Genomic DNA, 19789 nt, shown 5'->3' with positions numbered 1-19789 from the left:
TTCCACTAATCTTTCTCAGAACTCTCATATATGTGGTTTCCATTATTTGATCAAGTACTTTATTTCTAACCCAGCTTTCATATCCATAAGTTAAAACTGGTTTGAACACTGTCTTGTATACAGCTAATTTGACTAATTTCTTTCTTATTCCATATAAATTTATTTATATGGAATAAGAAATTCTGTTGTCTATATATTTATATTTGACATCTTCACTAAAAAGTGTGCCTAAATAGCTGAAATGTTTTACTTGTTCTATATAAGTTCACCATTCAGGATACAAGGATACCTTCTTTCCACTCTCTTGGATCCTTGCCGGAGCTGAGGCACTGCCAGTTCACTTGCACATTCCTATAGCACATGAGCATATATTTCATCCAGGTCCACTGCTGTATTCAGATTGATATTTCTTAATATACCTAATAACTCCAGTAATATTCACATCTCAATACTCACATCAGTCTCTGTCACCTCAGTAACTGCAAAGTCACCACCTGGATGATATACCCCTGCAAACTAATCACTTAGTAACTGAACTATTTTCTTCTGCTTTTGTCACTTTCCTGTTATCAGCACCGAATAAAGTTATCTTTCCATAATCATTCTTTCTCTTATTTGCTACATAGCAAAAAAACTCTTTTGGATTTGCTTTGGTCTGCTTAGCTAATTTTCTCTCAAAATCTGATTGAGCCTTCTTTACCATACTAGTTACCTTTCTTGCTTGTGCTTTATATTGCTCTTGGGATGATCACTGTGTTGTTTATATTCCTTCCACAATGCTTTCATTTTTTTTTGTAGCTCATGCTTTATATTGCTAGTCATCTATTTAATTCCTCCTGACCCTGGGTATGTACTGTAATACTGCCTCGCTCAAACAATCTTCGATTACTACTTCCTATGCACTAATGACATTCATTCCATGTAGTTTCTTATGCTATGCCACTGTTCCAAGTTGCCTTCCTAAGTTTGCCATAATCACCAGCTTTGTAGTTCCACATAAACCCTTTCTTGACTGAAATTTCCACATGTTGAGCAACCTTCCAGGACAAGACTACATAGTCACTTTTTCCGATCTGAAGTAGAGTTGCTACTGTAGTTATAGATATTTATAGATAGTTACAGAACCAATATTCTCAAACCTCTGGTCCCTTCCATCACGTGCTATTTCAGGCAATTATCTCATAGTAATTGTATGAATTCCATTACATGTTGTCCACATCTTCTTCTGGACCCCCAGGTCTTAAACAGCAGCCAACAATATATTTTGTCCTATTGGCCTCTATCTCACACCAGCCAGCCAGCCTCAAATGAACCATTTCCATCAGATCTACAATCTTCCTTAACTTCTATTTTTGGTGGTTGAAGTTCTTCTTGCCCTTTTTTTTTTCCTCTTTCTCTTCTCTGAAAATGCAATATCCATTATATTCTATCCCTGTAACTACATCATTCTCTGACAACCAAGTCTCTTTGATGCCAATAAGTTTTGGCCAAATTGAGCTGACCAATACTAAAAACGCTTCTTTATTTCTGATACTCTGAGCATTTGTGTACATGCATTTCAATGGGTCATTACCTGATCCATTCAGATTCAAAACCTGGGAAACTGTGCCCAGCTATTCATAATCATTCCAGCACTCATACTTATCTATCCCAGGGGTGACTATTTCCATACAGTCATTCCTACACTCATATTTGTTTGTCCCTCGGGATGACTAGAAATATGGTTGATTGTTTTCCTCACTAATATCTCTAGTTTCCATGGTTTCGAGTTGTATGGCGAGTTGAGTAAACTAGATGTAAATAAGGCTGTGGGACTTGATAATATATCACTGCGTATTCTGAAGGAATGTGCCAGGGAGTTGACACTGAACTGCACTTTCTCCAAGCACTTAACTCCAAAACCATTATCAAATATATACATGTCCTTACATCCATCAAATTCACTTCACACATCTATAAACTGCACAATATTCGTCCTGCACAATCTTCTCATTGACTCATTGGCAATCTTGGTCTTTCTTCTCTGTTCTCTACTATCATACCGAGGCAGCAAACATAATATTTACTTTCTTTCTCTTCATTTTTGCTTTTTCTAACAACTTTCATATCTTCTCTCATTGTATGTTTCTCACCTCTCAAATCATTTGTGCCTTTCTTGCACCTTTATTTTTCCCATTCATTCTTTTTTTTTTTTTTTTCATCCTTCTCTACCATATGCCATTTGTTTTCCAGTCACTCAAGCTCATGTTTTGTCCTGTGAGGGAGTCTTAGTGGTTGAAAGAGTTACTTTCAATGATTTCCGTAAAACTCAGTTGTATTTTGTGCACTATTGTTCACTGCTTCTGCTACATTCTCTACAATCTTGGCTTGTATCACTTCATTCTTTTGATCCTGACAAAAACTCGCATTTCTTACACTTGCTCACAGAACATTGCCAACAAACAAACCGTATTTACTCGAATACAACTCACCCTCATGTATATCTCACATCCCTGGTTTTACTTTATGAAGAAAGAAATTAAAAAGTTTTGCATATAGTTCACACATGAAAAAAGGTTAAAACTTTAAGAAATAGATAGTGAATGTTGTTATGGCAGTTTCAGATTTTTTGGAATTCAGTTGAAGAAAATCAGTATTTCAGCTCAATAATCATTGTCTTGCCTTTGTTGTTGAGTCACACGATCATTTATTAATACCACACCAATCATATGCATAGAGATGGAAGCAACCAGTAGAGGAAACGTGGGAGTGAGCGCATTGATTCTACTTGATCTGGGATTGAGATTAAGAGTTATCAAGCATTAGAACTGTTGTACAACTGGATTTTGAGAGCTTGGGACGGGATTTTGCCAGAAATAATTAATTTTTTGTCAGCTGAAATAGCTCAGTTGGGAGAGCATTAGACTAAAGATCTAAAGGTCCCTTGAAGTTAGTGTATTCCTCTCTCCAGCCAAAAGGCTGCCGGTTCAAATGCTGCCATGGATGTTTGTGATTGAATATGAAAAGGGGTGGTTGTGGGCAGTAGATGGTGTTTGGTATAAATGATGCAGTTCGCTGTAGTTGGTGAATTCAGTGGTGGAGACAAAGAGCTGTAGAGTAGCTGCCCTCCCTCGATGAGTCTTTGAATTCCTTGGAGGTGTCATATAATAATAATAATTTAATTACAGAAGCATTGTAACTAAAAGCTTCAAATATATCGCATGGTAAAGGCAAGTGGCCAACCGTGTAAATAACGTTAATAATTAAAATTTAAATGCATTCATTATATAAATAATGTGAGCATTTTTAATTAACACACTCAGTAATTGAAATAAACCCTGTGTCTCCTAGAATAATAACAGCCAAACTTCAAGCAAAAGAAAAAGGTCAAACAATTAAAATAATCCAAATATATGCACCAGACAGTAACCATTCAGAAGAAGAAATAGAAAATTTCTATGAAGAACTACAACAGGAAATAGATAATCCCAAAAATAGAGAACTCATGATAGTGATGGGAGATTATAATGCTAAAATAGGACAGTTCACAGCAGACAAAAAAGATGTGATGGGGAAATTTGGATACGGAGAGCTTAACGACAGAAAAGAACAATTACTCCACTTCTGTAAAGCAAACGATCTAATGATTACAAACACATTGTTCTATCAATGCCCTAATAATAAATATACATGGACATCTCCAGATGGTAATATAAAGAACTGCATAGACTATATCATCATAAACAAACAATGGAAAAGATCAGTAAATAATGTACGAACATTAAGAAGTTTTGATTTTGACACTGACCATGAAATATTAACTGCCAAAGTAAAGATAAAATTCAACAGGAAAAATAATATCAGAAAAGAAAAAATCATCAACCTATCAAAACTAAAAGATAACTTAAGCAGAAGTCGATTTTTAGAACAGATGTGCTTGAAATTAAAACCCTCCATCTTACAGAACAGCGGAAAATACTGGGAAGAAGGAAAAGAAACAGTGTTAGCAATCGCAAAAGACACTCTAGGTTCCAAACCCAAAATAAACAAACAGTGGATAACCCAAGAAATCATAGTTACCATAGAAGAGAAAAGAGAGGCCAAGATACTTGTAAACCAAAAAAACAATGAAGAGAATAGAGAAAAATACAGAGCACTAAAAAATAAAGTTGACAACCTATGCAAAAAAGCCAAAGAAAAATGGTTAGAAGAAAAAGCTAAGAAATGCCAAGAAGCATACCAACAAAACAACCTAAAAGTCTTCCATGATACTGTAAGAGAAATTACAAAGGAATTCTCAGCAAAAGCAGTAACAATGATAAACAACAAGATGACTGAAACCGGGAATATTGAACATATAAGAAAAATCTGGTCAAACCATTTTAAGACTATCTTCCACCAAGGAAACAAAACTACAATGCCAACAATAGAAGAAAATAATGATCACCCAAAAATTTTACAAGAAGAAGTTAGATACGCAATAAAACAGATGAAAAACAATAAAGCACCAGGCATTGATACTATCCCTACTGAACTGTGGTCATATGGAGGCAGTATATCAATAGAATATTTAACAACCCTATTCAATAAAATACTACAAACAGGAGAGATCCCAGATGACTGGAGAACTGGAAAGATCATCTCACTATACAAGAAAGGAGACAAAAGAGACTGCAGAAATTACAGACCAATCAATTTACTCTCTCACACCTATAAAATATTCATAAGAATTATACAAAATAGATTAAAAAACACCTACGAAGAAATGATAGGCATAGAACAATCTGGTTTCTGAGGAAACTATTCAACAATAGACCAAATTTTCACATTGCACCAACTAGCAGAGCTCAGCTGGGAAGACCATAAAGAACTATATTGTTGTTTTGTGGACTTTAAACAAGCTTTCGATAACATCAACAGAGAAATCCTTCTTAAAATTCTACTAGAAAAAGCAATAGACAAATATATAATACAGTTTCTGATAAAATATTACTCTAAGACAAATGCAATAATTAAAAAGGACACACTCACAACAGAACCCATAGAGATCCAAAAAGGAGTAATGCAAGGATGCCCATTATTTCCATGCCTATTCAACATATATCTAGAAAAAGTTGTAAAGAAAGCAATAGACAATGAGCCTAGAATCAATGTCAATGGTTTAAACATAAATAATATCAAATATGCAGATGATCTCGTCCTTCTTGCAAGAACCCCAAATGAACTACAAAAGCTGATCAACAAGCTAAACGAAACCTGTAAAACATATGACATGACAATAAATATACAAAAGACAAAAGTGATGAAAATAGGGAGGAACAAAACTACCATCTCAGCCACCCTAAACGGAGAACAAATAGAACAAGTAGACAACTTCATATACCTTGGATCAAAACTAACAGAAACAATAGATGAACTCAAAACAATCAAACACAGAATAGCGATAGGATGGACCACCATGGGAAAATTACAGAAAATCTGGAAAACAAACAAGATATCTAAACAAGCCAAAATCAAATTATATGAAGCAATAATTATACCAACAGACATCTATGGAGCAGAAGCATGGACAGTTAAAAAAAGAGAGGAGAAAAAACTGCTAGCATTTGAAATGAAATGCTTAAGAAAAATAAATAGAACAAGTTGGATAGAAAAGAAAACAAACATCACAGTCAGACAAGAACTATTGTATAAAAAGACAATAATAGAAAAAATTAGAAAACAACAACTGAGATGGTTTGGACACACTGTACGCATGGATGCAGACAGACTTCCTAACGTCCTAATCAATACTTTTCCAACTGAAAAAAGAAGACCTGGAAGACCAAGAATTAACTGGCTGAAATTAATAAAGAACATCTCAGGATGCAGAACATATAAGGAACTTTTTCGAACAGCAAGGAATAGAGACGACTGGAAGATCCTGCTCAAGAGAAAACTCAACCCGTCTTAGACGGAAGAGAAGAAGAAGAAGACTGAGGATTTAATTATAAACTTCATTTTATTTTTTCTTGAAAAACTAGTTTTTGAAAATCCAACACCACGATTTTTTAACTTTCATTTTGGGGAAAAAAGTTGCGAGTTATATTTGAGTAAATATGGTATTAAACACATGTTACATCACATGAAATCCTGCACATTGATATCAGTCAACATTAATGTCTTGGTCACCATTTTTCTCGTACACATCAGTGCCATAATGAACAACATTCGTGAAAGAATATCATGTAATAATAGCCAAGACTAAACAAGGCTACTTAACAACACAGTCAGAATAAAACAAAATACGACCAATTTAATTCATGTATATGATTTTCTTTCTATTCTTATTACTTTGGATGTCTAACCAACTATTCAAACCACATACTGCAGTTCTACAGAATGTCACATAAGGATTATGAATTTTGTAGCTGTGATATTTCACTTTCTACACCCAATAAAATAGCCACATACTTTCAGAGGTAACACACAAGAATATGACACAATTATTTTCCAACTTAACACTCATTTTTTAAGCTGTAGTGACCACATTTTAAACCTGGTGTTTGATAGATGTTGACAATTAGCTGATGTCAGTTTTGTTTCAAAGAACAAAAGAACAGTTCAAAATAAATGTAAAATCGCAGAAATTAAAATATTTCTCTTATCAAAACTTATAATTTGATATAAACTTAGAGCTCATAAAGAAATTAAATGAAAATGATTGTTATGCACCCCAACTTGCTGCATTTACATTTAGTCAATGAAAGATATATATATATATATATATATATATATATATATATATATATATATATACAGGGTGTTCGGGATAAATTTGACAGTTTCGTAAGGAAAAAGAAAATCTTCTTTGTATCTATTAAATTTAATGAATTGACAAAAAAACATTACAGGCAGAGTTAATTACAATACTATCAACAAGATTTACTCAAAATAACCACCATTAGCATCGATCACAGCTTCAATTCTGCTTCGGAACCTCGAACAAGCTGATGCTACAGTCTCCCTGGGAAGGGCCGCAAAAACTGTTTTAATTTTATCCATTAACTGGGCTTTTGTATTACTGGAAGTGCGATTGGTGTCTTTTTCAACTGCGCCCCATACAAAATAATCCATGGGGTTAAGGTCTGGGGAGTTTGGAGGCCAAACATTTGGACTGGTGAAGTCGTAGAAATTTTCAGACAACCATTTTTGACTTTTCCCAGAGGTGTGGCAAGGGGCCGAATCCTGCTGCCATACATACGGCCTACCATTGGCTGCCCTTGTTATCCAGGGCTTGACTACGGTTAGCAACTCCACGAACAAAGCCCGAATTCCAATGCCAGGGTTCTTCAACACCTGTTCCTGCAGATTTGCGAGGAATTCTGCTGTACGAACGCAATCAGATCGTCTGCTAGGGATCTTTCTTCTTGCTACATCCTCGTAGTCACCATTGCAAGTCTCTAGTTCATGCCTGATTGTTTTTACTGTATTCAGGGAGCATTGGGCAGCAGTCGTAATATCCTTATTTTGATGGCGGGCACGAATCATCATGATACAAGTTATTCTCTTCCATGATTCAGGTGGGTTCCAGCTATCCATCCTTTCTGACATGTTGTATGTGAATGAAGAAGGGTCCAAACTTTTAAATGAAGAGAAGTGTGTGTTAATACATGTAACTTACGGAAAAATATAATTAATTATAAATATGTCAAATTTATCCCGAACACCCTGTATATATATATATATATATATATATATATATATATATATATATATATATATATATATATATATATATATAAGAAGTATATAGATCAACTTTGTGTCATATACATATATTCAAAAATATATATATATATATTTATAAATAGTCAGCCTGCTGTGTTTTGTGTAAATTTTTTTTTTTTTGGTAATAATTCAGGTATATTTTTTAAGCCAATGAAGCCCACAACTCGAAAACAAAGCGCACGAGACACAAAAAATCAGGAGTCTGAAAATGACCATTATGGTTATAAATTAACTGAAAACAAGGATGAAGGTGAAAAGAAATTGAGTAAGTGTCAAGAAAGAAGAGCAAAGCGACAAGCCAAAAAAGAAGCAAAAGTATGTATTCTCTTTTTGTGTGTGTGTTATAGTGTAGTGTCATGTACTAAACAGAAAAATTAAGCATAACAAATTTGCTTAATTCATATATAATGCTCATTCAACTCATTTCACAATATATATATATATATATATATATATATAAGACACACACACATATGTATAAAACTGTCCTGAAGCTATTTTGTGTGCAGTCATGTTTTTACAAAGCTCAGGCCTGTTTTATACATATTTTTATTTTGTATTAAACCTGATATCAAAATTGGAGATGTTAATCTCAGCTCTTTGCTTTATGCAGACGATGTCATACTTCTAAATAAATCTGCTACAAATCTGCAAGATTCCCTGACTAAATTGAATAACTGTTGTAATAGATATGGTATGAAGGTCAGCAATAAAAAGACAATGAAAATAGGCAGAATCGTTGAAAATGTCAACTGCATTGTGAATGGAGAACCTGTGGAACAAGTAAAACATTTTAGCTACTTAGGCACGATTTTTAGTGAAGATGGTAAATTAAATATGGAAATAGACAACAGAATCAACAAAGCTGGTATGGTAGGAAGTCAATTGAATAAATTCATATGGAATAAGAGAGAAATTAGTCGGAACACTAAATTAGCTGCATACAAGGCAGTGTTCAAACCAGTATTAACTTATAGATCTGAAAGCTGGGTCAGAAGTAAAACACTTGACAAAAGACTAGAAACTGCAGATATGAGAGTCCTGAGAAAGATTAGAGGCATGAACAGATGGCATCATTGGCAATATCAGGATATTAGGAAAAAACTTGACCTTGTCAGCATCCGGGAATGCGTTAGCAGAGCTAACCTCAGGTGGTATGGTCACTTAAACAGAATGGGCAAGAAAAAATTAGCAAAACAAGTGTTCTCTGTTGGTTTCCTGCCAACCTTAGCAGGAAACCTACCCAGAGGAAGACCAAGATATAGATGGATCGATACGGTACAAAGTGCCTTAGACGATAGTAATATAAGATCTGATAATAATGAAGGTTTATTTTCTTGATCATATGAATTAGTAAAATAATATTTGGTTTACAGATCAAGTATTGATAAAATTTATTAACTCTACCAACTAGTTTTGCCACACTTTAACTGTTGGCATCTTCAGGGCACTGACATATAGGCTTAAAACAATCTCACAAGAATGAGTAACTGTAAAACCGACAAGAATAATTACAAATAAAATAGCATCGAACGTGAGTGAAACATGTATCATATACAAGGTTTAGCGCTAGCTGTTGCTAAGGAACTTCCTGTTGTTTGTGTTGAAGTTCATTTCTTGTATTTTTAGAGATCTAATTAGGGTTATTTAAATTAAGAGGATATTAAATCCCACATTGTTTTAAAACCGAATTTGGTTTTAAAACAATGTGGGATTTAATATCCCCTTAATTTAAATAATGTTTATATCGCCGAAATGAAGCCTATTGACTCTTTATATTTAAGTAATCTAATTAGTGTTTTCCATATCTCTGGGAGTATAAAACCTTGATTTCTGTTAAGGTTAACAGTAGAACGAGCAACTGTGGCTGCTTCTTTGAAAATTCTTGAATGGTAGTTTTCCTCTATGTAAGGGGAACAGCTTTTGTTCCACTCGATGACATGGTTAGTTGTAGAGAAATGAGACGATAAGCCAGAAATGTCCTGTCTGTTGTTTTTTACGTAGCCAATGTGCTCCTTTTGCCTATTTTCAAGGCTTCTTGAAGTCTGTCCGATTTAACTTGAGCCACGTGAGCATGGAATATTATAAACACCAGCATATTTATAGAAAGGATGGTTATCTTTTGGTGATCTTAGTAGTTTATGAATAGTTTCTATTGGTTGGAATGTTACTCTTGTTTTGTGTGGTTTGAGGAGGCTGGCGAGTTTGTTGGAGTGCCACTTACTTTATTGTTTTAAGCCTATATGTCAGTGCCCTGAAGATGCCAATAGTTAAAGTGTGGCGAAACTAGTTGGTAGAGTTAATAAATTTTATCAATACCATCATCATCATCAAATTCCTGCCATGTACCCTCAAGGGGTGTACAGGATATGATAGTACTACATGAAAAATTTACATCATTACTAACTTCCTATCTACAATTTTCCTCCAAATCAGTCTGTTACTTGTCAAGACGCCAACATTATCAGATCTTATATTTCTATTGTCTAAGGCATTTTGTACCGTATCAATCCACCTATATCTTGGTCTTCCTCTGGGTCGTTTTGCTGCTAACCTGGCAGAGAACACTTGTTTTGCTAATCTTTCTTCGCCTATTCTGTTTAAGTGACCATATCACCTGAGATTAGATCTGCTAACGCATTCCTGGATGTTGATAATGTCAAGTTCTTTCCTAATATCCTCGTTTTTAATATGATATTGCCATTGATGCCATCTGTTCACACCTATAATCTTTCTCAGGACTCTCATATCTGTGGTCTCTACTCTTTGGTCAAGTGTTTTACTTCTGACCCAGCTCTCAGATCCATAAGTTAAAACTGGTTTGAACACTGTCTTGTATACAGCTAATTTAGTGTTCCGACTAATTTCTCTCTTATTCCATATGAATTTATTCAATTGACTCCCCACCATACCAGCTTTGCTGATTCTGTTGTCTATTTCTATATTTAATTTACCATCTTCAGTAAAAATCATGCCTAAGTAGCTGAAATGTTTTACTTGTTCCATGGGTTCTCCATTCACAACACAGTTGACATTTTCAATGATTCTGCCTATTTTCATTGTCTTTGTCTTTTTATTGCTGACCTTCATACCATATCTATTACAACAGCTATTCAATTTATCAATTCTGATAATGTTGGAGTCTTGACCAGTAACAGACTGATTTGGAGGAAAATTGTAGATAGGAAATTAGTAATGATGTAAATTTTTCATGTAGTACTATCATATCCTGTACACCCCTTGAGGGTACATGGCAGGAATTTGACGATGATGATTTTGTATTTTTAGTATAATGTTTTAGTTTTTTGTGGATTTATTGAATTTGTGCATTTGGTAATACAGTTGTAGATATATTGTTAAATTTAGGTTGCTTTAAAAATGGTTCCAAAAACCCATAAGAACAAAGCAAAAGTTAATGAAGCTGCCAGAGATGGAAACTTTTGTCGACCTGAGCAGAAGCATTGCACCACCATTGTTGAAGATGTGAGGATAACTTGATGTTTGAAATATTCAGATTAAAACAAATTATTAGATAATTGATGACAGCATTAGAAAAAGTCAAGAAACGATTAATGAAAACTCAGACAAGACAAGAAAAATGAGCAGAACATGAAGGGGGAAAATGTTGAAGCAGGCAAGGTAACAATGAATAATTATAATAATTAATACTGAGGTAACATAGATTATAAAAAAAAAGCAATCTTGTACAGTGATTTGATCATGAAATTTGCATTTGCTAACAGAGTCACTACGTCGAGCTTTCCAGCAGCAGAAATTAAAGATAATAGAGAAAATGTAATAGAGAAACATAAAAGAAAAGTTTTTAGAAGTTTTTTTCACTTGGTTAGACTATAATAAATTTAGTTTAATCCTTTATCCAAGTGTAAGCAAACAAAGTTTGCGCCTGAAGTATCTTCAGGACTGAGGAGCAACTCGTGGTAAAGATGGACCAAGCTCTCATCAATCCTTGTCTCCCATAATGCAAAGCACATCTCCTTTGGATTCAGACTTTTTTTGAATGTGTCTAGGGATGGAAAAGAGCAAGTTGCACAATCTGGCCAAGGAGACCAGATATAAGTATATGAAAAGATAGGAGATAACTTGTTTTGTCTATACACAAAGGCTGAGAGCATCAGGAATGAAGGGATTATTGGCATTAGTGAAACCTGGCTATCAAAGTCAAATATTTTAACTAGAATTTGGTGTAAAGGGTATAGTATTTATAGGAAGGACAGAAGAAATAGAAGAAAATTGATACTACTAATGATATCATATGATTTGTGTCCATGTAGGGTAGAAACTCATGAAAGCAATAATAGTAATGATGTCCCATTTAGTAGTCTGTTTGAGCTATCTGATGTAAAATCAAGGCTAAAAGTATAAAACATGTAGTGGGGTATTGCTACAGACCAGGCGGTTTAGTTGCTTGGGATGATGATATGCATTGCCAAATTATCCTGATGGAGTAATCATGGAGTGAGTGAGTAATCATTTACGGGTAACTTAAATTATCCAAACATTGATTGGGTAGAAGACAAATCTCATGATAAGAATGAAAGAGAATTTACTGAGCTATTGTGAGACAAATTTCTCAAGCATCATGTTCAAGAAGGAACTTGAAGTCAAAGAGTGTTATATTTGATCATAATGAGAGAAGGGATGTATTGAGGCTTAATGGAGTGAAACAGCACCGAGAAAGGATTAAAAATATTATTTAATTCCTCCAATATTTTATCTCAGTCACTGTGACATTGTCAGAGAGTACAATATGAGACTTGAAACACACATGAAGGCAACACAAAACTAGGTGGGACACCTATTGGCAGCCTAGGATGTAAACTGGGATCTCGAAGTATTAGTGTTTCCCATATTTTGGGAAGTTTAATATAACCATATTTATTTAAATGAGGCTGATTTCTGAGAGCAGCTGCAGATTCCAAAAATATTCTCTTCTAAATTTACTGCAATGCAGCATGCTAATGTTTTTCCATTTGATTTCATGACCTGTATCTAAAGCATGGTCTACAAGGCCAGATGATCTGGCTACAGATGTTTTTTTTTTATTGTTCTTCCATGAGATGAATCCAAAAAAAGCACAGAGAGAAAGCAAGAGAAAGGAGCTGATCTTTAGTAGAACCTATAAGGATAGCAAGCTTTCAGTGGTGCTTGAAATCTGTGCAAAGATTGCAGCTGCAGATTCTGGCTATTTTTTGTGAAGTGCCTCAGACATAGGAGATGATGATAGCATCACAAAAGTCTTTCTGAAGAGGAGTGGGGGAAAAGGATTGATTTTTTTTTTTTTTTTTTTTTTTTTTATGCTGTGGGAACCATAGCCATTAAATAAGAAGGTGTAGTGTATATGATTAAGTTCTGCTGTAATAGAGGATTCATTGGAACAAAGGTTATGGACTCTATTGGTTAGTGATTTAATGACACCATATTGTGAAATGGGAATGTTTGTAAATGTATCTGCCTGAGTGGGTGGGCTTCCTGTATACTGAAAAAAACATTAGATATGTTACCAAAGATGTCTAGAAAGGCTATTATTAGTTTCTTTTTTCATGGTAAACTGATTCTACGGTGATGACTATTGAGGTGAGAGAAGAAAGTGTCAAATGTGTTCTAGGCCATGAAGCCAAATGGAGAACACGTCATCCACAGATCTTAATCAGATAGAAGGTTTGAGAAGAGCTGAGTCAAGAGCTTGTATTTCAAAATAGTCTATAAAAAAAAATTGGCATGGGGGGGGGGGTAGAGGAGAGAACCCATAGAGGTACCCTCTATCTTTCATGCTTCCACAAGAAATCTCCAGAATGGAAAAAAGGAAAAGAGATCAGTAATATCAGGAGGGAAGAAAACTTTTTTTTTAATAAGTGATAAGGTGCCATTTAAGGGAATATTAGTGGACACTGAGGTGATATCAAAGCTAACCAAAATATCTGTATTATTTAATGTTAAATTCTCAATAGCAGTTTTAAAATGGATAGAGTTTTTTATATAGGAAATGTTATGCCCTGTTGGGGATTGGGGGGGGGGGGTAAGAGAGCTTGCTAACTGTTTTTTGATAATTTATAGCATAGGTCTTAGAGTAGGTGTGTGTATGTGTATGGCAGGGGGGGGGATTAGGTTTATGTATTTCTGGTAATCCATATGTCCTGCAGGGGAGGGGATGAGAACTAAAGGGTTTGACATTTTTCGTGATTTCAGGAGGCTAGGAAGAAACTTTGAGCAGACTTCAATTTTTTAATCTGAGATTTGAGATTTTTTAATCTGAGATTTAATCTGAGGATCGCAATCTAAAGGTCTGTAGATGTAGCAGTCTCTGAGAATCATGTCCATTTTTCTATTGCATTCACTGGTATTAATAATAACAGTACACTCTTTATCAGCTCTGATAATGATTATACTGCTATCTTTGCATAGTTTCTTGAGGGCACTGAGTTTGGCAAGATAGATTTCTTTTAGGAGGCAAAGATTGAGAATAGTGACAAACCTAATGCTGCTGTTGTTAGCTATTTCTGTAGTTAAGTTATGGATGGTGCATTTGATGTTAAACAATAGATCATCAAGCCCCCACCGAAAGCTTGCTACCCTTATACATTCTACTGAAGATGAGCTCCCTTCTCTCTCTCTCTCTCTGTGCCTGCAGTGTATAAAGTGCCTGTTCTTAGAAGTTGGGCTACTATGGACTGGACAGACAGGAAGATCAGCCAACATATGCATGGAAAAACACAAAAAATACATCTGCAGTCATTACTATAGTCAAATCCATCTAAATTTATTGCGATGCAATAAATTTAGAAGAAAAAGACTATTTTTGGTCTTTTTCTTCTAAAAGGTTGATTTCTGAGAGCAGCTGCTCTCAGAAATCAACCTGATGAACAGCCTGTTTTCTGCCTCTTGGATGGAGAGCGAATACACTAAATACTCAGCCAACCAGGCCAGCTGAAATCAGCTTAATTTAAATAAATATGGTTGTATTAAACTTCACAAAATATGGGAAACACTAATACTTTGAGATCCCAGTTTACATCCTGGGTTGCGAACAAGTGTCATTATATTTGCCTGACAATGTCTCAATGACTGAGATCAAATAGTGGAGGAATTAAATATTTTTAATCCATTCTCAGTGCTGTTTCACTCCATTAAGCCTCTAACATGAACTAGAACAGTCTTACGAAAACAGTATTTGAGAAGATAGAAAATAGCATTTAATTAGGAGTGCAGAAAGTAGCATATAATTGTAATGTTTTGAAAAGCATTCTTTTTGCATCATCAAATTCCTGCCATGTACCCTCAAGGGGAGGGGGGGGTACAGGATATGATAGTTACTACATGAAAAATTTACATCATTACTAACTTCCTATCTACAATTTTCCTCCAAATCAGTCTGTTACTTGTCAAGAAACCAACATTATCAGATCTTATATTTCTATCATCTAAGGCACTTTGTACCGTATCAGTCACCTATATATCTTCGTCTTACTCTGCGTCGTTTTCTTGCAAACCTGGCAGAGAACACTTGTTTTGTTAATCTTACCTTACCCATTCTGTTTAAATGACCATACCACCTGAGATTAACTCTGCTAATGCATTCCTGGATGCTGACAATGTCAAGTTTTTTCCTAATATCCCTGTTTTTAATATGATATTGCCATTGATGCCATCTGTTCACGCCTCTAATCTTTCTTAGGAATCTCATATTTGCGGTCCTTAGTCTTTGGTCAAGTGTTTACTTCTGACCCAGCTCTCAGATCCATCAGTTAAAACTGGCTTGAACAGTGTCTTGTTTACAGCTAATTTAGTGTTCCTACTTATTTCTCTCTTATTCCATATGAATTTATTCAATTGACTTCCTACCATGCCAGCTTTGTTGATTCTGTTGTCTGTTTTCATATTTAATTTACCATCTTCACTAAAAATCGTGCCTAAGTAGAGTAAAACAATCGTGCCTGAAATGTTTTACTTGTTCCACAGGTTCTCCATTCACAACACAGTTGACATTTTCAAAGAATCTGCCTGTTTTCATTGTCTTTGTCTTTTTATTGCTGACCTTCATACCATATCTATTACAACAGTTATTCAATTTAGTCAGGGAATCTTGCAGACTTGTAGCGGATTTATTTAGAAGTATAACATCATCCGCATAAAGCAAAGAGCTGACATTAATATCATATTCAATATCTCTTTCCTTCATAATGTGATCCATATAAATAATGAATAACAGAGGGGATAATGTACATCCTTGTGTGACACCAGATTTAACAGTAAACCATCTTCCTGTACTTCCTTCAATTCTAACTGCTGACTTACAACTCAAATAAAGACTAAGTATTGCTTGATATAATACCCCATTGACACCGTATAACTGTAGAGTATTGAATAGCTTCTCGCTTGGCACCTTATTATATGCCTTTTCCAGATCTACAAAACTTAAATACAGATCTTTGTTATATTCCCATGATTTCTCCACTATTTGTCGTAAAGTGAAGATCTGATCCTGAGAGCCTCTATTTGGCCTGAATCCAGCTTGTTCTTCACCAAGCTTCCCCTCCATAATCCTTCTCAACTGTCTCTCAAGTATACTTGCATAAATCTTACCAGGAACACTCAGTAGGAAAATACTGCTGTAATTCTCACATTCAGTTTTATTTCCCTTTTTATATATGGGTACTGTGAGGGCTCTACTCCAATCATCGGGAGCTCATTTCTCTGTCCAGGCCTTCTGAACTATGCATCGCGGCCACTGTAAGACTTTTATACCACCATACTTCAGCATTTCTGGTTGAATATCATCTACTCCTGCTGCCTTTCCACATTTTAAGCCTTTGATGGCTTTTTCTACTTCAAGTATGGATATGTATTCCTGACTGTATGCCTGTTGAGTGTTTTTTACCACTGTGCTATCACTGCTTGTTTCATTTAGCAATTTCTCGAAGTAATTACTCCATACTTCAAGGATATCTTTTTCTCCTGTTTTCATGTCACCTTTATCATATCTAACTCCTTTTACAGGACTCTTTCCACCATTTCTGAGCTTCAATAACCTCCAAAATATTTTGCCACCTTCTTGATATTTATTTTCTATGTTCTTGCCAAAGTCTTCCCATGACTTTTGTTTAGCTAGTTTTACACAGTATTTAGTTTTCTTACATTTGTCTCGGTATTCTCTAAGAGCACAAGCTGACTTATTTGCTGGGAACTTTTGATATGCTTTCTTCTTTTCCTTCACTGCCTCTTTAACTTCCTGTGTCCACCATGGAGTTCTGATTTTTCTATCTTTGCAGACAACCTCACCACATGCCTCTCTGGCTGAATCAATCAAGGTTTTCTTCAAGGCTTGCCACTGAATCTCTAAAGTTTGGTTCCTGTTCTCAAACTCTTTCATTTTTTTTTCTTCAATAATCTTTGTGTATTTTAGTCTACAGTTCACATCTGAGAGCTGCTCAACTTTTATTCGCTTTAAAACTTTCTTACATGTTATTCTTTTTCAATATGAAATTCAGTTTTATCCTGCTCAAGACTAAATAGTGATCACTTCCAATTTCAAATCCTCTGTACACTCTGGTGTCCTGCACAAAGGAGAAAACCTCACTATCAACAATAACATAGTCAATGAGACTTTTCTTATTTCTTGACTCTTCTCTCCATGTGAATTTGTGCACATTTTTATGTTGGACATGGTGTTAGTAATAACAAGTCCATGTCCTGAGCAGAAATCCAACAAATATTTGCCATTATTATTAGCTTTGCTCTTTTCTTCAAATTTTCCTAATATATTTTTGTATGTCTGACAATCATTTCCTACTCTGCTATTTAGATCCCCTACAAGGATCAACTTTTCCTTTTTCATTGTGTCAGTTACTTTCTCTAAAGCATCAAAAAATTCCTCCACTTCTACCTTAGTTGAATCTTCTGTGTGACCAAAAGCACAAATAAATCTCATTGTCCAGTTCCCCATTCTGATATTTGCCCACATCACTATACTTGAAATTGCCTACCATTCAAGAAGATTAGCCTCGTATTTAGTGTTGAATGCTATGGCTACTCCTTCTTTTCCTTGATTGTCATTGCCTGAATATAACATTTTGTATTAATTGCTCAGAAAGATCTCACCAGTTTTTGTCTTTCTTGTTTCAGTCATCCCCTATTATGTCAATCTGGTACTTATCTAATTCCTTAGCTAGCTCCATTTCTTTGCCATTCAGGCTTCTTAATGTTGATAGTACGATCTTTAACTCTGATGATGTTGAGTTGGGGTGTGTTTTCAGATTTGTTCGAGTAGCTGACTTTTCGCTGTTTGCCCTGGTTCACTGGCGAAAACAACGGGGTCCTTGTTTAACCGGGTGATGTCCCACCCAGCATGAAATTTTGTCATGTTGTATCATCATTTTGCATTTTGGTTTAAGCCAATAAGAATACAATTTGGTCTGCTAAATCCCAAATTGCCAGTCCATCCTCGCTTGTTCAGTATCCAGGTAGATACCCAACAGGGTGCACCACGAGAAGGTGAGGATTGGACATTAGGTCAGAAGCCCTGGTTAGTTCTCTGCATTCCTTTAAAGGCTATGTGGAGGTCTCCTCTCAATTATACAGCTTTGACCCTTAAGCATTACTCTTTGCATCTTGTCATATTCTGATAATTTTTCAGCTATTTGTCTTAAAGTAAAATCTGATGCTGACAGTCTCTGTTTGGCCTTAATCCAGCTTGTTCTTCACCATGCTTTCCTTTCATAATTCTGCTTAGCCATTTTCAAGTATACTTGCATAAATTTTACCAGGAAAACTCAGGGAAATACTTCTGTAATTCTCATATTCAGTTTTATTACTCTTTTTATAGTTGAATATGGTGTAATATGAGTACTCTGCTCCAGTCATCTGGAATTTTAACATCTGCCAAGGCCTTCTGAATTATGCAGTACAACCACTCTTAAACTTCTATACTGCCATACTTGAGCATTTCTTGTCGAATATTATCTACTAAACTGCGTTTCCACATTTCAAGTTTTTGATGCCTTTTTCTTCAAGTATTGATATGAATTTGTTAAATCTCTCAGTAAAGAGACTGTGCCAATTTGTCTATCTCTTTAAAGAGACTTTTTTTTTACACTGAGTGTTAAGTAAATATACAAGAGTTCAATCCAGTTGGTACAATGACTTTTAACTCTGTTCGTTTTAGAATCCGGGAAATGATGGAATCAAGACAATAAAAAAAGATATATTCTGTGAAACTAAATGACACTATACACTTGGTAAATATAATTAAATTATTAACTACAAAACTGTTTGAATTCAAGGCATTCTAAATAGACACTATACTTTGAGATCTCCTTATCTTTAAAATATGAGGTCATTCACACACACTGACTCATTTTGTTGTGATTTGTTTAGCATGTAATATGTAATCAGTCTATTAGACTGAAATTTTTGTTTTTCATAACAAATTCCTACAAAAACAATAAATGCTCATTAGAGTCAGTTCTTTATCAGGCTTTTCTCAAAATATAAAAATTCTTAAATTAATTGGGACTATGCAGTGTTTCTTTATTTAGCACATACTGTTCCAATGATTCTCACTGTTAACATACGGTTTAAATATTCTTATCTCAGGCAATTTTATTACAAGAACCACAAATTATAAATTCTTTATATAATAAGGAATGCAAAATGGGAAGTTTCACCATCTTTCTCAAGTTTGAATTCATTCTTACAAGTAGCATGAATGAATTTAAGAACAGGTATGATGACAGCTGATGTGAATATGGCCTTCCTCTCTTGATGAGTTTCTGACTCCCTGTAAGTCTCTCTTCTTATTATTATTATTAAAGAGAGACCTCCAGGGAGTCAGGAACTCATACAGGGTGTTCCAAAATTCACGCAAGAAGTAATTTTGATAGAAAACACAGGTTTTTAATTAAAAATTGTGATTTCTTATTGATTCATAAAGTATACAGTATAGGGTTATGCATGGAATAGCATATCGGATAAATGGCCTCCATGGCTTTGCTGGCACATACGCACTCTTTTGTCGAAATTTTCC

The 19789-nt window shown here is 34.9% G+C and overlaps 1 protein-coding gene across 1 annotated transcript in view; it reads left to right on the top strand.

The window, feature by feature from the left end:
* Usp16-45 (ubiquitin specific protease 16/45) overlaps nucleotides 1-19789 on the top strand; it is a 279308-nt gene that overhangs the window by 173512 nt on the left and 86007 nt on the right. The window contains exon 14 of the mRNA XM_090402847.1: nucleotides 7897-8064. Coding sequence (XP_090258973.1) covers nucleotides 7897-8064 — 168 coding nt within the window. The remainder of the gene's footprint in view (nucleotides 1-7896; nucleotides 8065-19789) is intronic.

This window comes from Typopeltis vanoorti, chromosome 13, assembly GCF_054136105.1.
Source record: "Typopeltis vanoorti isolate ZY-2024b chromosome 13, IOZ_Tvanoo_1.0, whole genome shotgun sequence".
In the NCBI taxonomy this organism is placed as follows: Eukaryota; Metazoa; Arthropoda; class Arachnida; order Uropygi; family Thelyphonidae; genus Typopeltis; species Typopeltis vanoorti.
Note: the sequence above shows the minus strand (reverse complement) of the source record. Positions and strands in the feature narration are given on the sequence as shown.